The 24,215-nt window shown below is 46.2% G+C and overlaps 1 protein-coding gene across 1 annotated transcript in view; it reads left to right on the top strand.

Moving 5' to 3' along the window:
- The first annotated feature begins 2,614 nt into the window (after positions 1 to 2,614).
- The window catches only part of LOC130474311 (sodium- and chloride-dependent GABA transporter 2-like), a 70,178-nt gene continuing 48,577 nt past the window's right edge, over positions 2,615 to 24,215 (top strand). The window contains exons 1-5 of the mRNA XM_056845865.1: positions 2,615 to 2,825; positions 12,704 to 12,838; positions 15,650 to 15,790; positions 19,672 to 19,756; positions 23,083 to 23,215. Of these exons, the coding sequence (XP_056701843.1) occupies positions 2,615 to 2,825; positions 12,704 to 12,838; positions 15,650 to 15,790; positions 19,672 to 19,756; positions 23,083 to 23,215 (705 nt within the window). The remainder of the gene's footprint in view (positions 2,826 to 12,703; positions 12,839 to 15,649; positions 15,791 to 19,671; positions 19,757 to 23,082; positions 23,216 to 24,215) is intronic.

Raw genomic sequence — 24,215 nt, 5'->3', positions numbered from 1 at the left:
CCTTATGTATAGTTGGCATTCCTGTATCTCCCATTGCAGGGGTCCCCAACCCTTTTGAGCCTGTGGGAATTCTGACACAGCATGGTGAGTGAAGCAACAAAATGGCTGCTGCAACAGGACGAGGAGGGTTGCCATCCTCCAGGTACTAGCAGGAGGAGGAGGGTTGCCATCCTCCAGGTTGCCAAGTACTAGATGGAGATCTCCTGCTATTACAGCTGATCTCCAGCCGATAGAGATCAGTTCCCCTGGAGAAAATGACCTCTTTGGCAATTGGACTCTATGGCATTCAAGTCCCTCCCCTCCCCAAACCCCGCCCTCTTCAGGCTCCCCCCAAAAATCTCCAGGTATTTCCCAATCCAGAGCTGGCAACTCTAAGGAGGAGCCAGCCACAAAATGATTGCCACAGCTTAACATCTCTAACAGTGAAGATTAGGGTTGCCAACCTCCAGGTAGTAGCTGGAGATCTCCTGCTGTTACAACTGATCTCCAGCCAACAGAAATCAGTTCCCCTAGAGAGAATGGTCGCTTTGGCCATTGGACTCTATGGCATTCAAGTCCCTCCCCTCCCTAAACCCCACCCTCCTCAGGCTCCACCCCAAAAACCTCCTGCCAGTAATGAAAAGGGACCTGGCAACCCTAGTGAAGATCCTTGTGCGTGTGCTGTGGTGGCAGCTGCTGCCAATGCATCACTTTTTAAAATCAGCATAACCACTCAGAAGCGTTGCTTGGCAAAAGCCCTGCTGGCTCTGCCCACTTCTTAAAAACACTTGGTGGGTCCCAGAAAAGGTGTCCTTGGGCTCCCTGGAGCCTGCGGGCCCCACATTGGGGAACTTTGTCCCACTGTGGGGGTTTCAGGGAGCCCCAGCCCCATGAAGGTTCCCAAGGGTATGCACAGGGATGTTTAAAGATGGAGGTATGGATCTGTCGCAGGAAAACCTGCACATCCTCTGCTATTGGGCCTGCGGTGTGACATAACACTGGTAAAGGTGACTTTGGGAAATTTAATAGGCAGAACCAAGGGGATGTTGACTATTTTATATGGTGGTGGAAGGTGCTGTCAAGTCACAACTGACTTGTGGTGATCCTGTAGGGTTTTCAAGGCGAGAAGAAGAGTTGGTTTTTATATGCCGACTTTTTCTACCACTTAAGGAAGAATCAAACGGGCTTACAATCACCTTCCCTTCCCCTCCCCACAACAGACACCCTGTGAGGTAGGTGGGGCTGAGAGAGCTCTAAGAGAGCTGTGACTGGCCCAGGGTCACCCAGCTAGCTTCCTGTGGAGGAGTGGAGAATCAAACCCGGTTCTCCAGATTAAAGTCCACTGCTCCAAACCACTGCTCTTAACCACTACACCATGCTGGGTCTCAAGAGACAATCAGACAGCGGTGTTTTGCCATTGCCTGCCTCTGCGTAGCAACCATGGATTTTCTTGGTGGTCTGTCATTCAAATCATTCAAAACAAATCAGTGGGTTATAGATCAAATCAAGCCTGGACTGACCCTAGAAGCTAAAATGACTAAACGGAGGCTATCGTATTTTGGTCGCATTATGAGAAAGCAAGAGTCACTAGAAAAGACAGTCATGCTAGGAAAAGTTGAGGGCAGCAGGAAAAGAGGAAGACCCAACAAGAGATGGATAAACTCAATAAAGGAATCCACAGCCCTCAATTTGCAAGACCTGAGCAAGGCTGTCAAAGACAGGACATGTTGGAGGACTTTGATTCATAGGGTCGCCAGGATTCAGAAGCGACTTGACGGCACTTAACACACACACTGCCATTCAAGTACTAACCAGGGCCAACCCGGTTTAGCTTCCTATGTCTGATGAGATCAGGCTAGCCTGGGCCATCCAGGTCAGGGAGTTTATTTTTAAAGTGTCTAAGAAATCCAGTCTGGCTGCTTGTCCCTTTCCTCTCCACATTCCTTTCAATAAAGTGCATGTGCGCCGGAGAACTCTGGACATGCACTCTGCCGATTTATAGACAATGTGTCACTAGGCTGCGATGCGTTTATGCCAGTATATCATGTACGTGTGGTTTGTTATGCTCCCTACTTTGGCTCCATATATGATACCAGAAATATCCAGAGCCTGAACTTCCTTTCCTTCCCCCTACCCCTGCTTAGTAACTGCAGCAACCAGCTTACATCACAGTCCTTCCTAAAAAACAAACTAGGGTCGCAGCATGTTCGCGGCATTGCTTTTACAATTGAAATGAATTTTTGGAATGAAATGTGAAATAAATAAAGTTAAGTACTTGGTGGCTTACAAAACATGGCAGGATGATGCCTCAGAGGGATGCTCTGTGAGGAACCAGAACATTTTGAAACCAATCGCTTAAAAAAAATAAAAAGAATGAAGTCGGCTGCGTTCTTCCTAATCCAAAATAAATACTTCCCACCCCAACAAAGTCTGCGGGTACATCTTGTGCACAAGGCAAGTCAACATCTCCCGCTGCAGTAAGCAGGCACCTGGGGTGTGAACTTTTCGAGCATGTGCCTGTTTGTGCCTCGCTTCTAGTCCAGCGTGAATTTGCCTCCAGTGTTGTTGTAAGCATAACAGTGAAAAGGAAAGGGGACAGCGGCGCTCATCTTCTTTTCCTTTTTTTGAAGGTGGGATGGATTACAGAGTCCCGGGGGCGGTGATCAATGGCGAAATACCTGCACAACTCCCTGGGGAGAAGAAGAAGAAAAAAGAGGCAGCCGATCAAACATTAGAACGAGACCATTGGAACAACAAGCTGGAATATGTGCTTTCCGTGGCCGGGGAAATCATTGGCTTGGGGAATGTCTGGCGCTTCCCTTATCTCTGTTACAAGAACGGTGGTGGTAAGTGAAGCCATCGTAACCAGTGACTTACATCTCTGTGTTTAAACATAGCACTGTCGAGGTCCCGTATATGCACTGAAGCTTGCAGATCTGCCATCAAATAGGGTTGCCAACCTCCAGGGGGCCCCTGGAGACAGGGTTGCCAGCTCCAGGTTAGGAAATACCTGGAGATTTTGGGGGTGGAGCCTGAGAAGGGTGGGGTTTGGGGAGGGGAGGGACTTCAATGGGGTATAATGCCATAAAGCCCACCTTTGAAAGCAGCTGTTTTCTCCAGGTGAACTGGTCTTTGTCACCTGGAGATCGGTTGTAATAGATCTCCAGCCACCAGGCTGGCAACCCTACCTGGAGATCCCCTGGATTTACAACTGCTCTCCAGACTATAATGCCATAGTTTCATCCTCCAAAGCAGCCATTTTCTCCAGTGCAATTGATGTATGTAAAATCAGTTCTGCTTGAGAAAACAGCTACTTTGGAGGATGGACTGTATGGCATTATACCCTGCTGAGATCCTTCCATCCCCAAGCCCCTCCTTCTATGGGTTCCACACCCAGATCACCAGGGATTTCCCATCCCAGACTTGGCGATCAACAACGTTCCAATGGGACTAAATCGCCATACAAACCAGGGTCCCGTTATTCAGGCCAGCGGGGCTTCCTTTCAGCATTCAAAATACTGATCAAAGTCACGCCATTTATCCTCACAGCAACCCTGTGAGGTAGGTCAGGATAAGGCAGAAGAACTGGCAGCGCAGGCTACTTAAACAAGTGTTGCATTCTTAAGGTGCTGCCCCGAATGCTCTGGAAGGGGTTAAGATGTAGCCAGTTTAATGCGCAATTTGCTATGTGAACTGGTGGCGCAATTTTTGTATCCCCAGAAACAACACACTGCTTTTGAATGGTTACACATTTACTCTGCTCTTCTGCAAAAGGCGTTCTTAACTTCAGCTCCTGAGCTACGTTATGTACATCCAGCCCTTTAGGCATACAGATCTCCATAATGTACATCTTGACTTTGTTTTTAGCAAGCGTGATGCCCCTGTGTTTCAGGGTGTTCGGGACCTTCATTTTAAACTCCTGGTGCTAAGCAGAGCTGGAACATTATGTGACAACAGGAAACCACTGTGTGGGGTGAATGTAAGAGATCTGTAAGGTCTGACTTCATTTTTGTGGAAGCATGTTTTAAATATGCACAGCCCCTAGGCAGGGATATTGCTACAGTGGGGCCAACATCCTCCTTCTTGGAGTATTGATTTAAGTAGGGTTGCCAGGTCCCTCTTCGCCACCAGCAGGAGATTTTGGGGAGGGGAGAGACTTCAATGCCATAGAGTCCAATTGCCAAAGCAGCCATTTTCTCCAGGGGAACTGATCTCTATTGACTGGAGATCAGTTGTAATAGCAGGAGATCTCCAGCTAGTACCTGGAGCTTGGCAACACTAGATTTAAGCCATCTAAAAATGTTTCCAAAAGAAGCTTTCGATTTGTGGCACATCCATTTAAAGAATGGGGTTTGTTCTTTGAACAGGAAAATTTCTGGTTAAAGCCATCAGTGGTGCCTGGGTCCTCCCCAAACAACAGTATCCCAAACTCCACCCCTGTGGCTTGCCCAATTCCACCTCCCCAAGATGCAGGATTTTTACAGATCATTCTTGCTCTTGTATTTTAAGTGGATCCTGAAAATTCCCCTTTTCTTACTATGACTTGCAGGGTGTTTTTAAAAAGTGACTCAAATAAATTATTTAAGACAGATGTTCATTTTAAGTGGGGAGAAGTTGCTGAACCTAATAACTGTTCTTATCCAAGTTATATATTTCTGAACCTGGCAGTTCAGAGACATTAAAACTGCTCACGCTTAGCAATATTGTGTTAGAAGTTTGTGTGGGTTATGAAGAAATCAGTCATTTTCTATTTTCTTTGAAGCCACCACCTAGCCAGGATGGCTGGCTTAACTTCTAGCTCCCCCCACCATATATGTGTGATTGAAGCAGAGTGAATGCAATATAACGTGTAACTTTTTTCTCTGAGGAGGGAAATCCCTCTAGACAGAAAGTCTAGGTTTTTGTCCGCAGATGCAGAATTAAGAGAGCCGACACCAGAGCTGGGATAATCAAAGGAGCAACTTTATTTTTATTGCTCAGGAGGAATCTGCAGTGCACACCAGCCAAAAAACCCCAGAGCTAACTGCAGTGCAGGCAATTGTTGAGATGCAGAAGAACCTCCTTGTTTGGTGCATCCTAGTTCTTAGGGCGAGACTACTCTGGCTCGGAGCTCAGAGCCATTCCTATGGGGTACGGCCTATGTTCCTCCTTGCCAAGCCTTCTTTAGTGCTCGAGGGAGGTGTGCCATGTCCAATCCCCCAAACCATGAGGTCTATAGGTCAAGGATAGCGGCACCCCTCAAGGAGTTCCTGTCCCAGGTCACTGCAAGGCGCCAAGGCCCCAGGCTTCTGGTCTGAGGGTTACCCCTTCATCTTCCAAACTGATGCCTCATGGTGCTCACTGGAGTTGTACTATGAACCATGAAGCCACATTTTCCCACATTGCTTCCGCATGCCACCTATAGCTTTCAGAGTAGGTAGGCGAAAAACATCCCCCAGCTTGTTGGCAATTGTGCCATGGGGCAAAAAATTCCTACCCGGCCTCCAGATGGGCGACCAGCGTGTACCTGCTCTGAAACAGAGGGAGGGCGTGTGGGTGTCTCCTTCGCTCGCTTCAAAGATGGAGGTACCACTTGGCCCAGATCTAGGGTTGCCAACCTTCAGGTACTGGAAAGGAAAAAGACACCACTGTACTAGTACCACATAGGTTAGAAAATCAGTACAGGTGCGAAAGGATTAATGTTACCAGTGCAAAAATTTGTATTAATAGCTACATATGACTCTAGTAAACAACAAAGTGATCTCTACAGTAGACTATCCAAATAGGTATCCAGACATCATCCAATAGGTATCCATGACACTACGGGAACAGTGTTCCACACAGCAAAAGATCTGTAAGTCTTCTTTCCTTGGGGGGGGGGGGATAGTTTTGCCAGCAATTTGAGGTTGTACTTTGGGTGCTGATAAACATTTTATATGAGAAGCACATGCTGGGTGAACACTGTGAAGGTGGATTAGTGAGGGTTCTGCAGTTGTCCCACTTCTACTTGGGTAAATAATCACAGGGCGTTAACACATGGCCGTTTTGTCCTGTGACTCTCCCGTGAATGTAGCAAATCTCCCCAGTCAACATGCATGCTCCTTTCCCGCCTGCAGGATCAACCCACCTCCTTCCGAGATTTCCCCGGGTTTTCCAAGTCCTGCTTTGTCCCGATTTAAAATGAAGCCTTGCAGCAGCCACAAGTGTTTGCCAGTGTGTTTCAGCTCCTGGGTCGACTCCCCGCCGGGAGAAGCCACTGCCCGCCCCTGGCAGTGGCAACACAGCAGCAGCACTGGCAACTTTCTGCCCCCTGGACCCCGCACCCCCCTCTCTCCCCCCACCCTCAGTGCGAGAGTTGGCTTTTGGGAGCAGCAGAGCAGGGTCGCTAGTGGGAAGTGGCCCGGACGCCACTCTGGCCTCCCAGGGCTGGATGCCTGGCCCTCCTGCAGGCTTGTGTGCCTGCTCAGCTAGCTTGGGGAAAAGCTTGTGCCCGTTACAAGCCGACATCTCCCACCCCACTTCCAGTACCAGCCGAGGTAGAATGATTGCAAGGAAGAAATAAGCCAGCTCTTGCCTGCCAAGGGTTAGGGTGTGCTTGCGCTGTGGCCCCTTCTTTTCCCTGCCGCCTGACTCTTCTCGTTCTCTGCGTCCCTCTCATGCATTTGATTTTTTGGTCTCGGTTTAGAAAAGTGTGAAACATGAGAGGGACAAACCAATGACATCCTAGCCATGCGTTAACAGCATGACTCTATTTCGACATTAAAAAAAATAAAAGATTTTTCCATCCATATAGGCAGCTTTTCCACTGGTGAGATAAGATGTAGTTGGAAGAGACACGTGTTCATCTCAACCAGCTGGGCTGAAAAAAATTACTGTGGTTGTCTTGACTGGGATTATATATAAACAGAACTGTATAAAAGAAATAGCTGGTTTCTTCCGTTAAAATAATCCCTAGGTTTTTGCACCATGTTGAGGACAGATTTCCTTTAAAAATACAGAAATTTCAAAGCAGTGGTTTCTGCCGCAGCCTCATCGATGTTTTCAGTGAAAAAAAAATTACCTAGAGATCGACATGGGAATTATTTTTTTCCTGTTTTGCTTTAATAATTGTTTGCTTAATCTGGCTTTTCAGAAGTTCATAGGAAAACAGGTTAAAAGGCCTCGGCCCTCATAGAGCTCTCGGGGAGTAGGTTATGAACTTTGGCCCGAAATCTCTTGAGTTTTACATCACAGGCATACCTAAACCGCTTTCCCATCTTGACAGCATGAAAGGGATTAGCTAGTTAGCTACTTGCGCATTGGATTTCATTTTTGTTTCTCTTTATTGCCTGCTTGAGAACTTTATTTTCAAGGTGGGATTAGGGGAGGGGGGGGGGAAATGTTGTTTTTATTCGTGTGGAGCCGGAATGTTCCTAAACTGTTGTGTGCATTAATCCCTTGATAGTTCCCATAAACTTCCTTCACAGTTCCTGAGAGGATGGAAACCTCCTGAGGTCTGGAAAGGTTCAAATGGAAACACCTCCATCTCCTGCGTATGTTTTGAAGTGGCAAGGCTCATTTACATTTCAGAGCGAGTGAGAGGCGATGCTGGGAGCTTTGCGACTGGATCTTGCCACCCTTTTTGATAGGGAAAATCTTGGAACCTAGTTTGGTTGAGGCTGCTGTGCAGGTGGGGCCTGGAGATCTTCCAGAATTACAACATCTCCAGGCAACATTTCCCCAGGAAATGCAAGCTTTTGCGGGTAGACTCTATAGCAGGGGTGGGGAACCTTTTTTCTGCCAAGGGCCATTTGGATATTTATAATATCATTCGGGGGCCATACAAAATTATCAACTTAAAAATTATCCTGCTATATTTGGTCAAACATTTAGCCAAGAGGCACGACCGGAGACGGCTCCGAGTGTCTGCCACATAGAGCGACTCGCTTTTGAGCTCTGGTGTCCCCAGCTGGGCCCAAGAGATTCAGGCAGCGCAGCATCCTTCTGAGTTAGAGATCTACCAGGACCCATGAAGGGCCAGACCAAATGATTTCGAGGGCCTTATACGGCCCCCGGGCCTGACGTTCCCCACCCCTGCTCTATAGCATCACATCCCTGCGGAACATTCTCCTCTCCCCAAACTCCACCTTCCCCAGTAGGGTTGCCAGGTCCCTCTTCGCCACCGGCGAGAGGTTTTGGGAGTGGCGCCTGAGGAGGGCGGGGTTTGGGGAGGGGAGGGACTTCAATGCTATGGAGTCCAATTGCCAAAGTGGCCATTTCCCCCAGGTGAACTGATCTCTGTCGGCGGGAGATCAGTTGTAATAGCAGGAGACCTCCGGCTGGTACCTGGAGGGTGTATGAAAGAATCACCAGTACTGCAATTCAAGAAGCTATAAATACACAGTACACGCTCAATTATAGACATTTCTTTTACATTTATAAACGTAGTGAAGTGCAGTGCAGGAATTATATTACAAACACGAAAAGCGAGTTTCTATAAGCCTAAACATGCATACACAAACAACTATATACAAATATGTTCTTCCCAAACAGGGAAATTTTTTTTACAACGAAGACAATGCTTCAAAAATAGCTGAGAGGGATGTTTCAGTAAGTCTTAGAATCTCCCAAATAGCTGTAGAGCTTCCCTGCTTGCCATTGCTGGCAATAGGCATGGTGAAAACAATTCATTAGACTGTACTTTTTTGGAAGGAAAAAAGTACATAAGCCTCCTACTTTCTGATTGGTCAAAGGCAAACAGCTTCCTTTCTGTTCAACCTCTAAAATAAAGACTAGCAAGAACAGGGCCTCTGTCAGCTTTCAGCTGTTGACCTGAGAGTGCTGGGCCTGTAATGCCTGAAATCATTACATGCTATGGGAAATGTATTGGAAACGTATGCTTTTATGCTCAGTCCGCATACTCGCATTTATAAAGATGCTAAGCCCAGGATATAAGGGGTAGCATCTAGCACAATACCATGTGAGAGCACATGTATGTAATTGACATGCAGCCCCAGGTATAAGGGGTAAAGTATTGATCCTTGAAACAGATGCCCTAATGTGGGATCATTTAAGTTAGCATGAGTCTGGCAGACGCCATTATGAGCTGCCAGAATGAAAGACTACATTTGCTTGCCTGGTACGGCCGTTCACCAGTAGAGAAAAACAGCATCTTACCAACACCCTTAGGAATGTGGTCACACAAGACCTAATGCTTGCTTAGAGACAGCTTTGACCAATATCTAATACGCTATGCTAATTAAAGTGAAGTAGACAACCAGTGGGCAGTGAATCTACATAACTAATATCCCTAAACCAAAGTTATAAACGGTGTAATCCTTTGTTCTCCGTTTGAATTGTCCTGTGCATCTGGGCAGTTCTCACCCAATATGTATATAGGGCCTAATAAACAAACTGCTTTAAATTCTCAACCTCCTACTGTGTTATTGTCATTGGGTATTAATACAATGATGCAGGCATTTCAGGCCCACCTCAGAAGAGAGAGACTCGAAGACCAGTGAAACCTTGAAAGTGTTTAAATGGCTAGGAACTGTATTTTTTATTTTACTCTTGAGTTCTGTGTTCCCTTTTCCCAATTCTCCTAATCCACCTATCGGTTTGTGTGCTTCGAATCCCCTTTTAAAAACTAGATCTTAGCCTTCTTCTCCAATGGGCCGGCTGTTCAGTTCAATGTGCTTCACATATAGGAAAAGTTGAGGAGGTTGAGGAAAGGTTGAGGAAGCCGTTGTCTTGCTGTAGACAAGGGAATTGTTGGGCTGTCCTGAGGCAATCAGTCAGGGCCACAAAGAGAGAACTGCTCAGATGGTGGCCGTTCTATCCCAAAGCAGAGTAACTTAAGAGTATTGGGCACCACACATAAAGTTTTATCAAATGTATGCACCCTACACTGTGTCCTGCATTTCTTGACACTGCCTACCTCAGTAGTAGACAATAATGAGACAGATGGACAAACGGCCTGACTTGGCATAAAGCAATCATATATGTTTTGAATGGAGACTTGGCAACCCTCCATCTCTCTGGATTATCACACATACTGTGAATCACATCTCCAAAGAGGGCTTTGGAGCATTGTGCCTAGGCCTTAATTCTTTGGCTTCTGGTTTGAACATGATACCAGGTGTATAAAATTCCCCAGGTGGGTTCCACAAGCTTGACATTTAAATTTAAACCAGGTAGCTGGTGCTGCTGTGCCAGCATTGTGTTACCGCTACAGATCCCAGTCATGCTCATGCTGTTTTTCTAGGTACCAGTTACCCATTCACCCACTGAACAAATGGAGACATATATTGTAAGGTTTTGTTTAATGGGGACTCCGTCATCTAATCGCCTTTATTGCCAGTCAGTCATGACTGACTGATCTCAAACGGAAATAACACGATATGTTGCACTTTTTACAAATTAAACACTGAGGTACAAGGAGGATAATGGTGCGCCGTCTGCTACCAGCCTTAGGAAAAAAAATATCTTTACTACTAATGAGGAATATGGGGAGGCGGTGAAAGAAAATACTGTGCTGGGTAGCTCATTGCTTCCGTAGCAGGTCAAGCCTTCTGCCAGGCCTACAACACACTTCGATTCCAGGGGCGGAGAGCCAGGCCTGGCCCAGCGAAGAGCTGAAGCCATTATGCTGATTTAGGAGTAAATTATCTTTAATTGTAATTTCCCACTCTGTTAAATATTGGCTTGGGGCTGGAATGTTGAAAGAGAAGCTAGCAGTTCAGCTCCAAGGGATGGTGGCCAGCTGTCCAAACCTGGAAGAGCTATTTAGCAGAAGGCATAGAAATGGCTGCAGTCCATCTCCCCCCCCCTGAAGGAAATCGTAATTGTGTATAAAAGAGAAACGCCAGCATGAATACGGCTGAATAGGCTGGTAACGTCAGCTATCAAATGCGGTGAAATCAAAATACCGTTGTGTGTATGCCAGCCATCAAACGGTGGCACCTGAAAGATACCATGGCATGGCAGTGATCAGTCATCATCGAATAGAGAATGACATTATGTCTAGTATGAAATTCTGTTGAATAATATTAAAATGAGATCACTGGGTGGAAAGTACACATTGCTTTGGCAGGTACTACAAAAATATCTGTGGATTTATTCAGCTTTCATAGAGGAGAATTTTGGGGGAGCAGAATTAATGTCAGCTGTAACCCATTCTGGTGATAAAACCTATTCTGTGGGCTTTCCCAGCAGTGCTTTTGCGAATAAGGTTCAGTGGTACAACGTTTATTTTGCAGACCTAAGGTCACAGGTCCAGTCACTGACATCTCAAGTTAATGGGCTGCAGGTGTTAGAAAAGAACATTTGCCAGAGTGGGCTATACTGTGGTTTCCATAGAGTTTTAGCTGAGGTTGCCAGAGCGTCCGCGTCGCTTCCGGGTAAACCCTGAAGTGACGTGCGAGCAGCGCGCGAGCATGCGTTGCCCGCCGGACCTCAGCTGGTCGGCGGGCAGCCCGGTGGTTTGGCGGGATTTTACCCGCCACCTCCTGGCACTTGGCAACCCTACCTATAAGGTCTCTTTTGAGAATCAACTTTTCCTCACAGCAGCTGGAGAAATCCCATTAACACTGCAGAACGAAAAGGCCCGCACCAGAAGATGGCCACTCTGCCCTTCAAACTGCTCCGCGTGCTGTCTTCTCTGGAACTGCTCCTTCCATAGAAAATCTTCCACATCCTCAGAGAAAACACACCTCCAGCCCTTCTCCCTTCTCTTGGCTTTTGTCTCCCCTTTTTCTGTCCTATTGCCAGGCAACTCCTCACTCAACAGCTGCAGAAGTCACCTCCCTCTAGAAGGCAGAGTTACCAGACCAGGGAAATGTGCAGGGAAAACAGATCACGGACATTCTAATATTAAATAAAATATTTTAAAACTCTTAAATTAGTGATAGAACAAGGAGAAGTTCTAACTGTTATTTGATCTGGGTGAGACAAATGCAGCTTCAATTGCATCCAGTCAGACTGTACCTTTAGGGTTGCCCGGTCCCCTATTGCCACCGGTGGGAAATTTTTGGGGCAGAGCCTGAGGAGGCTGGGGCTTGGGAGGAGAGGGACTTCAATGCCATAGAGTCCAATTTCCAAAGCAGCCATTTTCTCCAGGTGAACCGATCTCGATCGGCTGCATGCCATGAAGAAGATCTGAGCTTCCAACCGTAGGCCAGGATCCAGTAGCGCTCCAAGCTATCAACCATTATGGGCACTATGAAGAGAATACACGTAAAATGCTTTAAACTCTCTTATGTGCATTTATATTCTTATTGCTAGCAGGTACATTCAGGAAATATGCTTTAAAATGGCAGAATCCACACACTCTGTAGTTATATATTCATCAATATCATATTATGGTAATTATAGTATAAAATGTGCTTTAAGAAACAAACTGAATATTCTTTCCCCTTGAAACATTTTTTTTGTCGTCAAGTCACAGCTGGCTTATGGCAACCCCGTAGGGTTTTCAAAGCAAGAGACGTTTCGGAGGTGGTTTGTCATTGCCTGCCTCCGTGTCATGCCCCTGGTATTCCTTGGCAATCTCCCATCCAAATGCTAGCCAGGGTCGAGGCTGAGGGTGTGTAACTGGCCCAAGGTCACCCAGCAAGGTTCCACGGCACAAGTGGGGATTTAAACCACTACACCACGCTGGCTCTCAAATATAGCAGGGAACATAGCAGGGCTATAATCCTTGCAGAAATCAACGTCATGATTTAAAAGTCTGGCCATATCAATCATGCATGGATTTCTGAATCCACAGGTGCCTTCTTCATCCCCTACCTCATCTTCCTCTTCACCTGTGGGATCCCAGTGTTCTTCTTGGAGACGGCGCTTGGCCAGTATACCAGCCAGGGAGGAGTCACTGCTTGGAGGAGGCTGTGCCCTCTCTTCGAAGGTGAGTTGGGGGGGGAGTGATGTCCTCCCTCTTATTTATCTCATTTCCTGTGGCTGACTGCAAACCCAGAAGATTCCCAAGGAAGGGTGGGTAAGCTCTGCCGGTAGCAGAGAGTCTTTTTACAATAGGAAGGAAGCCCATGTCATGATGGTCTTCAGTCGCACACGACTTTCCTCCTCCCTATGAACACAGGTATTCTGACCTGTAGGTATTCTGTGATGCTGCAAAATTATGGGTTTTGAGAGTGGAAATGGAATTCAGCATAATTTCACTTTGCATTTATTTTCATTTGGACAAAACAGCTCTCTGGTCCTGAAGGCCTGGATGGCTTGGAAGAGTTTTAAGCAGTGCTCGATGACATGGGAATTGGTAGGATTGGGACTCATTTCTAGGGTTGCCAACCTCCAGGTCCTAGCTGGAGATCTCCCGGTATTACGACTGATCTCCAGCCGATAGAGACCAGTTCGCCTGGAGAAAATGGCCGCTTTGGCAATCGGTCTCTATGGCATTGAAGTCCCTCCCCAAATCCCGCCCTCCTCAGGCTCTGCCCCAAAAATCTCCAGGCATTTCCCAATCCAGAGTTGGCAACCCTAATGCGCAGCTGAACCGATTTAGCAGAGATGTATGTGGGATGGTTACAAAGAAAGCTTGCCAGTTTTTATGTCCCCCGTCCCCCAAGAGAGAAAGTTCGGTCTGTCACACTCAAATCACCACTGAAGCAAACTTCAGAACCAAATGCAGAAAACGAAGAATGAGCAACAGGGCCTTTCCCAGATTGCTCAGCAAACAATTCTCACAATTTGTCCAAAGTCCAGGTTCACACCTTTTCAGAAGTTCTGCTTTGTTGACACACTAAACGAATAAGATAATCACATAGGGATGGATCTGCCCACAAAGTATGACTTTCTCACCCCCCTGCCCCCTGCAGCTCAGAATGCCCCATGCCATTTCTGGCAGTGTCCTGTCCCCCAGGAGCAGAGACTGGGGAGTCATTTTGGGCTGCAGTGGGAGGAGGGAGGTGAGAAAGTCTCGCTTTGGGGGCTTAAATCCTTCCTTTCATGTAAACATTCTGGGGGATCTAAGTCAGTCAATATCAGCTTTGCTATTTATAGGGTTCCGCTCTCACAAATGTTTTTATTCCACTTACGGTATGTACCACTTGTATTTCATCACCTTTGGGATCCACTATTTACATACCCCACCATATATCGTGTGTGTGTGTCTGCTTGTGTATACTGTGTGTGTGTCTCACCCTGACAATATACTTGATAGATCTGATAGAAAGGTCTCTCGTCCATGAAAATGTGCCATAATAAACCTGTTAGTGTTTAAAATAGACTTTACAGTGTATAAAAAGACTTTATGCAGTTTTTTATACTGCATAAAAGACACATGAAATCTGCTTTTATCGGTCCATCAAGGTCAGTATTGCCTGCTCAGACTGGCAACAGCTCTTCAGAGTCTCAGGCAGAGATCTTTCACATCACCTATAGTCAGATCTTTAACCGGAGATGCCGGGGATTGAATATGGGACCTTCTTAATGCCAAGCAGATGCTCTACCACTGAGCCACAGCTCCTCCAGAGACTGGACATGACATCTACCAATGGGGTAGCTATAAGAAATGAGGAGCTACTGCTGAAAAAGGCAACCTATACCGAGTTGCTCTCTTCCATTACATAAATTACAACATACTCAACTCATTGTGCAGCTCTTTTTCCTCCTGCTCTACGTCACTGAGAACCTTAATATGCCTCTGTAGGCACAGGGTGCAGCAACCTTGATGAACTGAAGTAACTCTGGGTCTGGTCAGTGCTTGGATGGGAGACCTCCTGAGATTCTTATGCACAGCATAGGATAAGGTGGGGGGTATGCATGTATGTCATTAACAGATAATCCCTGGTTGCTTTGAGCAAGTGTGGAGGAAATGCTGAGGGTAGCGTTGTCCTCTCCCTTTGCAGGAGAGGATGAGTTCTAGTTTTCATGGTCAATGCTGCACACATAAGACCTGGGCATAGAGACTTAACTGCACAAATGCCACATGCTGTATGCTGTATGCTGTTTATCTCTTGTGAACCAATGCATAACTGAAGCATGGGAACCAGCTAGCAGTCTGGGCCACTTGCTAGCATAATGTCTATATGGGTATCCGCACTGGTTCTGAATCGAGTAGCAGCTCCTTAAAGGCTAACAACCTTTATTCCAGTTCAACCTTTCGTGAGTCATCCTAGCAATCTGACAAAGTCCTGGCAATCTCACAAAGGCGTATACTGGAATATATCAGTCATTAAGGTGCTACTGAACTCCTTTTTAATTTTGCTGAAACCAACTATTTAGGAGCACACAATGGGAATCTCAAAAAAAAAGTGCATACCTGATGAAAATTAGGGGGGATATTTTAAATGTAAACTAATGAAGGATCAAAACAGCTGCAGAAATGAAAAAAGGGATCCTCTGGTGGATGTTGGTGGAAAGAAATGTCAAAGGACTGCAGTAGGAGATGGTGAGATTATTGTTTACTAGGGCTAGAAAAACCAGAGCAAGTGCAGATGAGTTATTGCATAGACGATAGCCTGGCAACGATCTCAGGGACACAGAAATGGATGGAGTTTATGGGCTGACTTCAGGCACAGCAACATGAGCAAAGGACTATGACATAAACCTCCTGAAATGTCCTGCCCATGTAAATAAGGGTTGTTGTTTCATTGTAATTAGCAACATCTGGCCCAGTCTCGGACGCAGCTGACTTCAGCTTATTTTATTTATTGTTGAAGTGTGCGGTCTTTGCTCACTGTGGTTCTTCTCTCTGCAGGAATCGGTTATGCTTCCCAGGTGATTGTTGTGCTCCTTAATTTCTATTACATCATTGTCCTAGCGTGGGCTTTGTTTTACCTCTTCAGCTCTTTCACCATCGACCTTCCCTGGGGCAGCTGTGACCATGAATGGAACACAGGTAATTTTGTCTTTCTGCAGGAGATCAACATCAGCATTTGTACTGGGAAATCACCTGCCAGCAAGAGCCGGCTGGGCTCCTGTTTCCAGGGGGTGTGACCTTAGGGGGAGGACACCTTTTCATGGACATTCCACTGAGTCTCAAAGAGAGCTGAGGCCTTCCATAGTGTTTCCCTTTTAAATAGTGGAACTTGGGGCTGGATCTTTTCTCTTGATGCTCTTACCCTTTGCAATTCCCTGCCTAGGACATCCACCTCTCCAATTGTTTTCTGTTGCCCCAAAAGGTCGGACCAGAACCAACGGGTTGAAATTAAATCAAAAGAGTTTCTGTCTAGACATTAGGAATAATTTTCTAACAGTTAGAGTGGTTCCTCAGTGGAACAGGCTTCCTTGGGAGGTGGTAAGATCTCCTTCCCTGGAGGTTTTTAAGCAGAGGCTAGATGGCCATCTGTCAGCAATGCTGATTCTATTACTTTAGGCAAATCATGAGATGGAGGGCATCTAGCCATCTTCTAGGCATGGAGCAGGGGTCACTGGGGGTGTCGGGGGGGGGGAAGGTAGTTTGGAATTTCCTGCATTGTGCAGGGGGTTGGACTAGATGACCCTGGTGGTCCCTTCCAACTATGATTCTATTTCAATGTTCTTTTTTTGTTGACAAGGGATTTCAGCAGGAATAGCTTTTCAAGCACAGGAGCAATAGGAACTGCATCTGTCAAAATCCCCTTTGCATAAAGACGTTAACGGTACCAGAGTTTTCCTTTTCTTTTGCATCTGCTTGCCCTACACAGATGCCCTGCCAAGGGGAAAAACTTGGCAAGTCTAGTTTTTCATGAGCCAGAGATCTCCAGAGATTTGTATATAATAAAATGACTTTTATATTCTAATATTCAGACCTTAATTGATTGCACATCTAAATCTATATTGAAAGCAAGACTCTTAATTCTGGGGACTCCCTGAGTTAAAAGCTGACTGAACCTCTCCAGATTTGAGGGCAGAAGGTTGATGTTTTCAAGCTTCCACCTGCTTTATCTTGAGGAGCAATAAGTTCAAGAAGAAAAATGTAGCAGCATGGTATTAGGATGCTAAATCAAAAGGGAAAAAATATGCCAGAGCCCCTATGGTATTGAACTTCAAAGACACTTTGTGGGATGGGAGAAATCAAGGAGAAAACTGGCTCTTCTTGGAACTGTCCCTGCCTCTGAGCTAGCCAGATTTTTCTTTCAAGATTTCCTCTGCTGTGTGATGAGAAGAAATGATATGTGCGTTGCAGCGATTTCCTGCAGCCATGCAGCTGTTAAAGGCACCAGAGTCCTGCCAAGAAAGTTGGCAATCCTGCCTGCTCCGTGCTTTGGGAAGAGATAGATTTGATTAAAACAATCTAAAAGCAACATTAAAAATGAGAGAGACCCAGAGAGAGAAAGCATGCCTTTTTATAGCGATAGTTTGGCAAGATCTAGCAGTAAAACAAACCAACTTAAGACTGCGTGCATTGATAGTTTCCTCTTATGCTTTCTTGGAACTTAGATTTTAGGGGATATCCCTTCTCTGGCAGTGGTGAGATAAGGGCATCCGGGAGTCTTCCAAACACAGTCTTCCAAACACAGTCTTCTTGCAACAGAGAGGTTGTGGTGGGGCCTTGTTTGGGTTTTATCACACCTGTTCCTCCAAGGGTTGCAGGATGGCATAGATGACCCCCCCCATTTTATTCTTGTGAATAGAACGTGGGGTCATCTGCTAAAGCTGGAGGGTGACAGATTCAAAACAAATAAAAGGAAGTATTTCTTTACACCACATAGTTAAATTATGGAACTCCTTACCCCAGGATGTGGTGATGGCTTCAAACCTGGAAGGCTTTAAAAGGGGAGTGGACATGTTCACGGAGGAGAGGACTATCCATGGCTACTAAGTCAAAATGAATACTAGTCATGATGCATACCTATTCTCTCCAGGATCAGAGGAGCATGCCTATTATATTAGGTGCTTTGGAACACAGGCGGGACAATGCTACTGCAGTCGTCTTGTTTCTGGGCTTCCTAGAGGCACCTGGTTGGCCACTGTGTGAACAGACTGCTGGACTTGATGGATCTTGGTCTGATCCAACATGGCCTTTCTTATGTTCTTTTGACAATTCTGAAAGGTAGGTTAGACTGAGAGAGTGAGAGACTGCTCCAAGGTTACTCAGGGAGCTTCATGGCAGCCTGAGCATTATAACCTGGCTGTTTCCAACTTTGTCCTGACTGTCTAACCAGTTTACCACTCTGGCTTTTTTTTAACCAGGACAGGCAATATCAGCCTAGGACAGGGATTTCCCAGTATAGTGCCATTGGGTGCCATGGCACCTGCGGAGTGCTTTCAGACAGGGTAGTCAGGTCCCTCTTCGCCACCGGTGGGAGGTTTTTGGGATGGAGCCTGGAGAGGGTGGAGCCTGGATGGCCCAGGCTAGCCTGATCTCATCAGATCTCAGAAGCTAAGCAGGGTCGGCCCTGGTTAATATTTGGATGGGAGACCACCAAGGAAGTCCAGGGTTGCTGTGCAGAGGAAGGCACTGGCAAACCACCTCTGTTAGTCTCCTGCCATGAAAACCCCAAAAGGGGTCGCCATAAGTCGGCTGCGACTTGACGGCACTTTACACACACACACTGGAGAGGGTGGGGTTGGGGAGGGGGAGACTTCAATGCCATAGAGTCCTATTGCCAAAGTGGCCATTTTCTCCAGGGGAACTGATCTCTTTTTACTATGGTCCAAATGTTATACTTCAGTTACAGCTAGAGATACCAGCCTCCAGGTGGGATCTGGGGATCCTCCAGATTTACTGCTCATCTCCAGACTACAGAGATCAGTTCCCCTGGAAAAAGTGGATGCTTTGGAAGCTGTACTTGGCCTCATAGGGCTCCTGTCACTGAAGTCCCTGTCCTCCCCAGGATCCATCCCCAAATCTCCAGGAGTTTTCCCAACCTGGATCTGGCAACCCTACCACCCAGTATGGTGAAGAGATCCAGCATGGTGTAGTGGTTAGGAGCAGTGGACTCTAATCTGGAGAACTGGGTTTGATTCCCCACTCCTCCACAGGAGCGGCGGACTCTAATCTGGTGAACAGGGTTGGTTTCTCCACCCCACACATGAAGCCAGCTGGGTGATCTTGGGCTAGTCACAGTTCTCTTTGAACTTTCTCAGCCCCACCTACCTCACAAGGTGTCTGTTGTAAGGAGAGGAAGGGAAGGAGATTGTAAGACAGTTTGATTCTCCTTAAAGTAGGCATATAAAAACCACATCTTCTTCTTGGAATATTGCAGCAGTTATTATGCCTGATTGTTGGTGGACAGTACCATCAAGTGGCAGTTGACTTACGGTGACTCCGTAGGATTTTCTAGGCAAGAGATGTCCAGAGGTAGTTTGCCATTGTTTGCCTCTGCATAGTGACCCTGGACTTCCTTGGTGGTTTCCCACCCAAGTACTAACCAGGGGTGGGCTGGTTTCCCACCCAAGTACTAACTCTTAGCTCTGATGAAACCAGGGCTGGCCCTGCTTAGCATCCAAGATCTGATGAGATCAGGCTGATCTGGGCCATCCAGGTCAGGACATGTCTGAGTAAGACTTATGATAAATCTTATCTGGAATCTAAATTGTATTGATGTTCTCCAGTAAAGAACTGTGTCTGTTCTTTTTCATGGAGGAAGCTATATCCCATTCTCTAGTTGTACTCATCAGCTTCTCTCCCAGTGTGACCTTAACTAGATCCAATGACAGCTCTGTTTTCCTGAGTATCCTTCATGGTTTTGTAGCTTTAACGTCTTGTCTTCATTTGGAAAGTGGATTGTGTTTTATGAAAGTATCTTTCAATTATATCCATTCACATTCTCTTCACTTGGGCCTATCCTACAGGGAACTGCGTGGAATTCCAGAAGACGAACTCCTCTCTCAACGTGACAGCTGAAAATGCCACCTCCCCCGTCATTGAATTCTGGGAGTAAGTGAAGGTCTTTTCCTCCATTTCCCTCTTGGGAGCAAAGATTCCCTCTACCCACAATCATAGTTCTTCTATTGGACATGCAAAGTCCATGGATTTCAAACACTGCAAAGCTTAGAAAATCAAATATATCAGTGAACAAGAAGAGTGGAATATGGGGATCTGTCTCTTAGTTCTGATGAAATCTGTTAAGTTTTTTTTTTGGCTAAAACTGCTGGTCTTTGCTTTCTTCATCCAGTGTGACCCGATTTATGTTGCCAATTTACCAAAACTTTACACACATTTCCGTGATTAGTTCATCGGGCAACCAACCTCCTGGTGGGGTCTGGAGTTCTCCTGGAGTTACAGTTGACCTCCGGACTTCAGAGATCAGCTCCCCCAGATGAAATGGCAGCTTTGGAGGGTGGATTATCTGGTGTACCTTAAAGATCACATCCCCCTGAACTCCCTCCTCTCCCCAAACACTACCCTGCCTATGCATTGCCTCCAAATCTCCAGGAATTTTCCAAGCTTGAGTTGGCAGCCTTACTACCTCACCCACAATGGATGCACTTAATTAAAAATAATATTGGTATCTTGCTCATGGGGACTGAAGGTTCTCCAAAATGACTCATAACCATACAATTAGCTAAAATACATTGGATTACCACAAATGAACGCATTTCAAAATATCCTTCCTCCAACAGCAAATTGCAGAAGAAATAAACAGCAAACTGTCAGCAGGTCTTCCTGCATCACCCAAAAAAGGACTGATCCCTGCACAGAGAGCTAAAGAAAGTTCCTCCACTTCAGGCACAGTGGCAATTTGTGGGTTACGTCTTGGTTTTTTCCCTATGGTCTGTGCATTTGTACAAATTCACAAACAGGGATCCTCACTGGAAACTGAAGAAGCACTAAAGGAGGTGGTAGGCAGGAGAGGGCTGAAATCAGAAATCTCCCCCTCCCAGTAGCACATGACTTTGTATACCGTTGCAAACTATTGAACCATGAACTGTGATAAACGCACACTGTGCCCAGCAGGCATGATTTGAGAAGCAGGGCGTATGTGGCCTTTCTCATCTTGTCCGGTTTTGTGTCAACACATTTATATACACCTTTGGATTTCAACATCGGTGTGTCTGTAGACATCAGCAGCTTGGGCAGAACGATCTGCAGCCCCACCTTCCTGCACCTTTCTTTCAGCTTCCTCCCCTTCTAGATGTTTTGTTTCACTGTTGTGTCGTCATGGCTTCTTTCATTTTAATGCCCTCCCTTTCCTCCTCTCTGCGGCATTTTCTTCTTTGCGGTGCTCTCCTGCCTTCTTTTCTTTACTTCATCGCCATTTTATTTTTGTACTGGTCATCCTCCGTATCTGAACCTCAGGTTTTTTTTGGCTCTTTTTTGCCGCTCGCTGCACAGACAATCAACTCTGTGTGTTTATTTCTCAGGCGATTCAGAGTGGTATATAAAGTTTTAAAACTCACAAAAAAATTGCAGCACTAAAATGACATACATTTTTTTAAAAATATACACATGTATGCTTTTATTGATGTTCTGACGTGTTCTGAGCCAGCGTGGTGTAGTGGTTAAGAGCAGTGGTTTGGAGCGGTAGACTCTGATCTGGAGAACTGGGTTTGATTCCCTACTCCTCCACATGAGCGGCGGAGGCTAATCTGGTGAACTAGATTTCTTTCCCCACTCCTACACACGAAGCCAGCTGGGTGACCTTGGGCTAGTCACAGCTCTCTTAGAGCTCTCTCAGCCCCACCTACCTCACAGGGTGTCTGTTGTGGGGAGGGGGAGGGAAGGTGATTGTAAGCCGGTTTGAGCCTCCCTTAAGTGGTAGAGAAAGTCGGCATTTAAAAACCAACCCTTCTTCTTCATCTATATCTAATCCAGGGCCATTGTCAGCATCCCCTGAGGTGGGGCAGCTGCTGGGGCCCAGGGCTCCAGGTGGTCCCACTTAGGGTTGCCAACCACCAGGTACTAGCTGGAGATCTCCTGCTATTACAACTGATCTCCAGCCGATAGATTCTGACCCAAGAGTTTATCAGGTTTTTACCCTCGTTTCCACAGAGTGAAAGTAATTTAAATTTCCTACCAATACTGTATCTGAGAGCCAGCGTGGTGTAGTGGTTAAGAGCAGTGGTTTGGAGTGGTGGACTCTGATATGGAAAACTGGGTTTGATTCCCCACTCCTCCACATGAGCGGTGGAGGCTAATCTGGTGAACTATATTTGTTTCCCCACTCCTACACAAGAAGCCAGGTGGGTGATCTTGGGCAAGTCACAGCTCTGCTAGAGATCTCTCAGCCCCACCTACCTCACAGGGTGTCTGTTGTGGGGAGGGGAAGGGAAGGTGATTGTAAGCCGGTTTGAGTCTCCCTTAAGTGGTAGAGAAAGTTGGCATATAAAAACCAACTGTTGTTGTAGTTGTAGTAGTAGTAGTTGTTCTTCTTCTGCTGCTGCTGCTGCCGCTGTCAGGGGGCTCAAAGTAGATCAGAGATACCACTTTAGGCACTTCCTTACCAATACTTCATATCAGCCTGTACACGCTTGTTTTTCACCCCTGTTTGTTACTCAGCTTGTTACCCTTAGAACAGGGCTAAAACCCCGAATCAGAAGGAGATTGAGACTGGGACTGGGAAGGGCAGCCATGAAGGAACTAGAAAAGATTTTGAAGTGTAAGGATGTGTCACTGGCCACCAAGACTAGATTAATTCATGACATCGTATTCCCTGTTACTGTGTATGGGTGTGAAAGCTGGACAGTGAAGAAAGCTGATAGGAAGAAAATAGATTCCTTTGAAATGTGGTGTTGGAGGAGAGCATTACGGATACCGTGGACTGCCAAAAAAAAACAAAAAACAAATCAGTGGGTTATAGATCAAATCAAGCCTGAACTGACCCTAGAAGCTAAAATGACTAAACTGCGGCTATCGTATTTTGGTCACGTCATGAGACGACAAGAGTCAGTGGAAAAGACAGTCATGCTAGGAAAAGTTGAGGGCAGCAGGAAAAGAGGAAGACCCAACAAGAGATGGATGGACTCAATAAAGGAAGCTACAGCCCTCAATTTGCAAGACCTGAGCAAGGCTGTCAAAGACAGGACATTTTGGAGGACTTTCATTCATAGGGTCGCCAGGAGTCGGAAGCGACTTGACGGCACTTAACACACACACACAAAACCCTGAATCTTCAGGTCAAGCCCTGAAACCTGGTCACGGTATTGTGACTGCAGCATCTTGTGGAAAGCGCATATTCTGAGGAAGTGGCCAAGGTTGGGGTTGGTAATAGTGTATGTAACAAGGGAGCCTAGAGGGAGTCAATCTGTCGGTCTCTTCCACAGGAGAAGAGTGTTAAAGATTTCCAGTGGCATCGAACATATGGGGAGTGTCCGGTGGGAGTTGGCTCTCTGCCTCCTGCTGGCCTGGATCATCTGCTACTTCTGTATCTGGAAAGGCGTCAAGTCTACGGGCAAGGTAAGCATCTCAACCACCAACCTTCGTTCACAATCCAGACTACTGAACCCCCCTTCCCCGAAATTATAGTTTCTCTATCGCGGTTCATATCAAAATGAAGAAAATGTTATAGCATTCACAAAGTTTATCCTGTTGCTCAGAGTTTGACCTACGTGGTTCTTCCCTCTCAATTTTATCCTCAAAACAATGTTATACAACCTGTTAAAGTGAGACACGGAGCCGCAGAGACCCAAACTTCATAGCTGAATGGCAGCTTGAAGCTGGATCTCCCCAATCCTAACCTGATGCTCAATCCAGTGGTTCCCAGCCTTTCATGTTTTACATCCTGTCAATCACACTATCAAAGAACCTGGGTTCCACCATGATGGAAACAAAAAGCCCCTCTTTTCGTGGAAGGACATTTATATGTTTGTAGATATTCTGTTGTAATGTTTATCATTTACAGTAAATTTTAAGGACATAAAAAAATTGCAGAAGCACAATGGATAATCCCAGGCTGGTAGGACTGGCATGAAGCAGCACATTGCTGGAGACTTGCTGGAGGGTGAGAGGAATGGGGGCATGCCAAAAAGTCACCAATGGATAATCTGTGGTGGCAGGTAGAAGCAGCAGGAGATAACATGTCACACTTGCTGGTGGATGTGGGGACTGAGGGAGAGAGAATTCTTAGTAATTGTTATGAATACCCTGTGGCCATTTATGCAGGGTCGATTCTGCTCCTCGCTCAATGCTGATTTTTATAATCCGACCTTTAAAATGACTATTCACAGTCCCAATGCAAGAGGAGAAAGTCAAACAAATTCCGCCCCCACTCGCCTGCTCCTTCGTTCCTTCGTTTGCATAGCCATTAGCAATAGTTGTTTGCATAGCTAAGCCACGGCTGGGATTCTGCATGCTTCCTTGAGTGAATGCTCATTAAAAATTCCCATTGGGAAAAGCCTGGGGAAAGCAAAAGCAAAAAAAAGCTGAATACCTGATTCAGCGATCGGCTATCCGGCTT

The sequence above is a fragment of the Euleptes europaea genome, chromosome 3 (assembly GCF_029931775.1).
Source record: "Euleptes europaea isolate rEulEur1 chromosome 3, rEulEur1.hap1, whole genome shotgun sequence".
NCBI classification, from domain to species: domain Eukaryota; kingdom Metazoa; phylum Chordata; class Lepidosauria; order Squamata; family Sphaerodactylidae; genus Euleptes; species Euleptes europaea.
The sequence above is the reverse complement of the archived record's forward strand: the minus strand, read 5'-3'. Positions and strand labels throughout refer to the sequence as shown.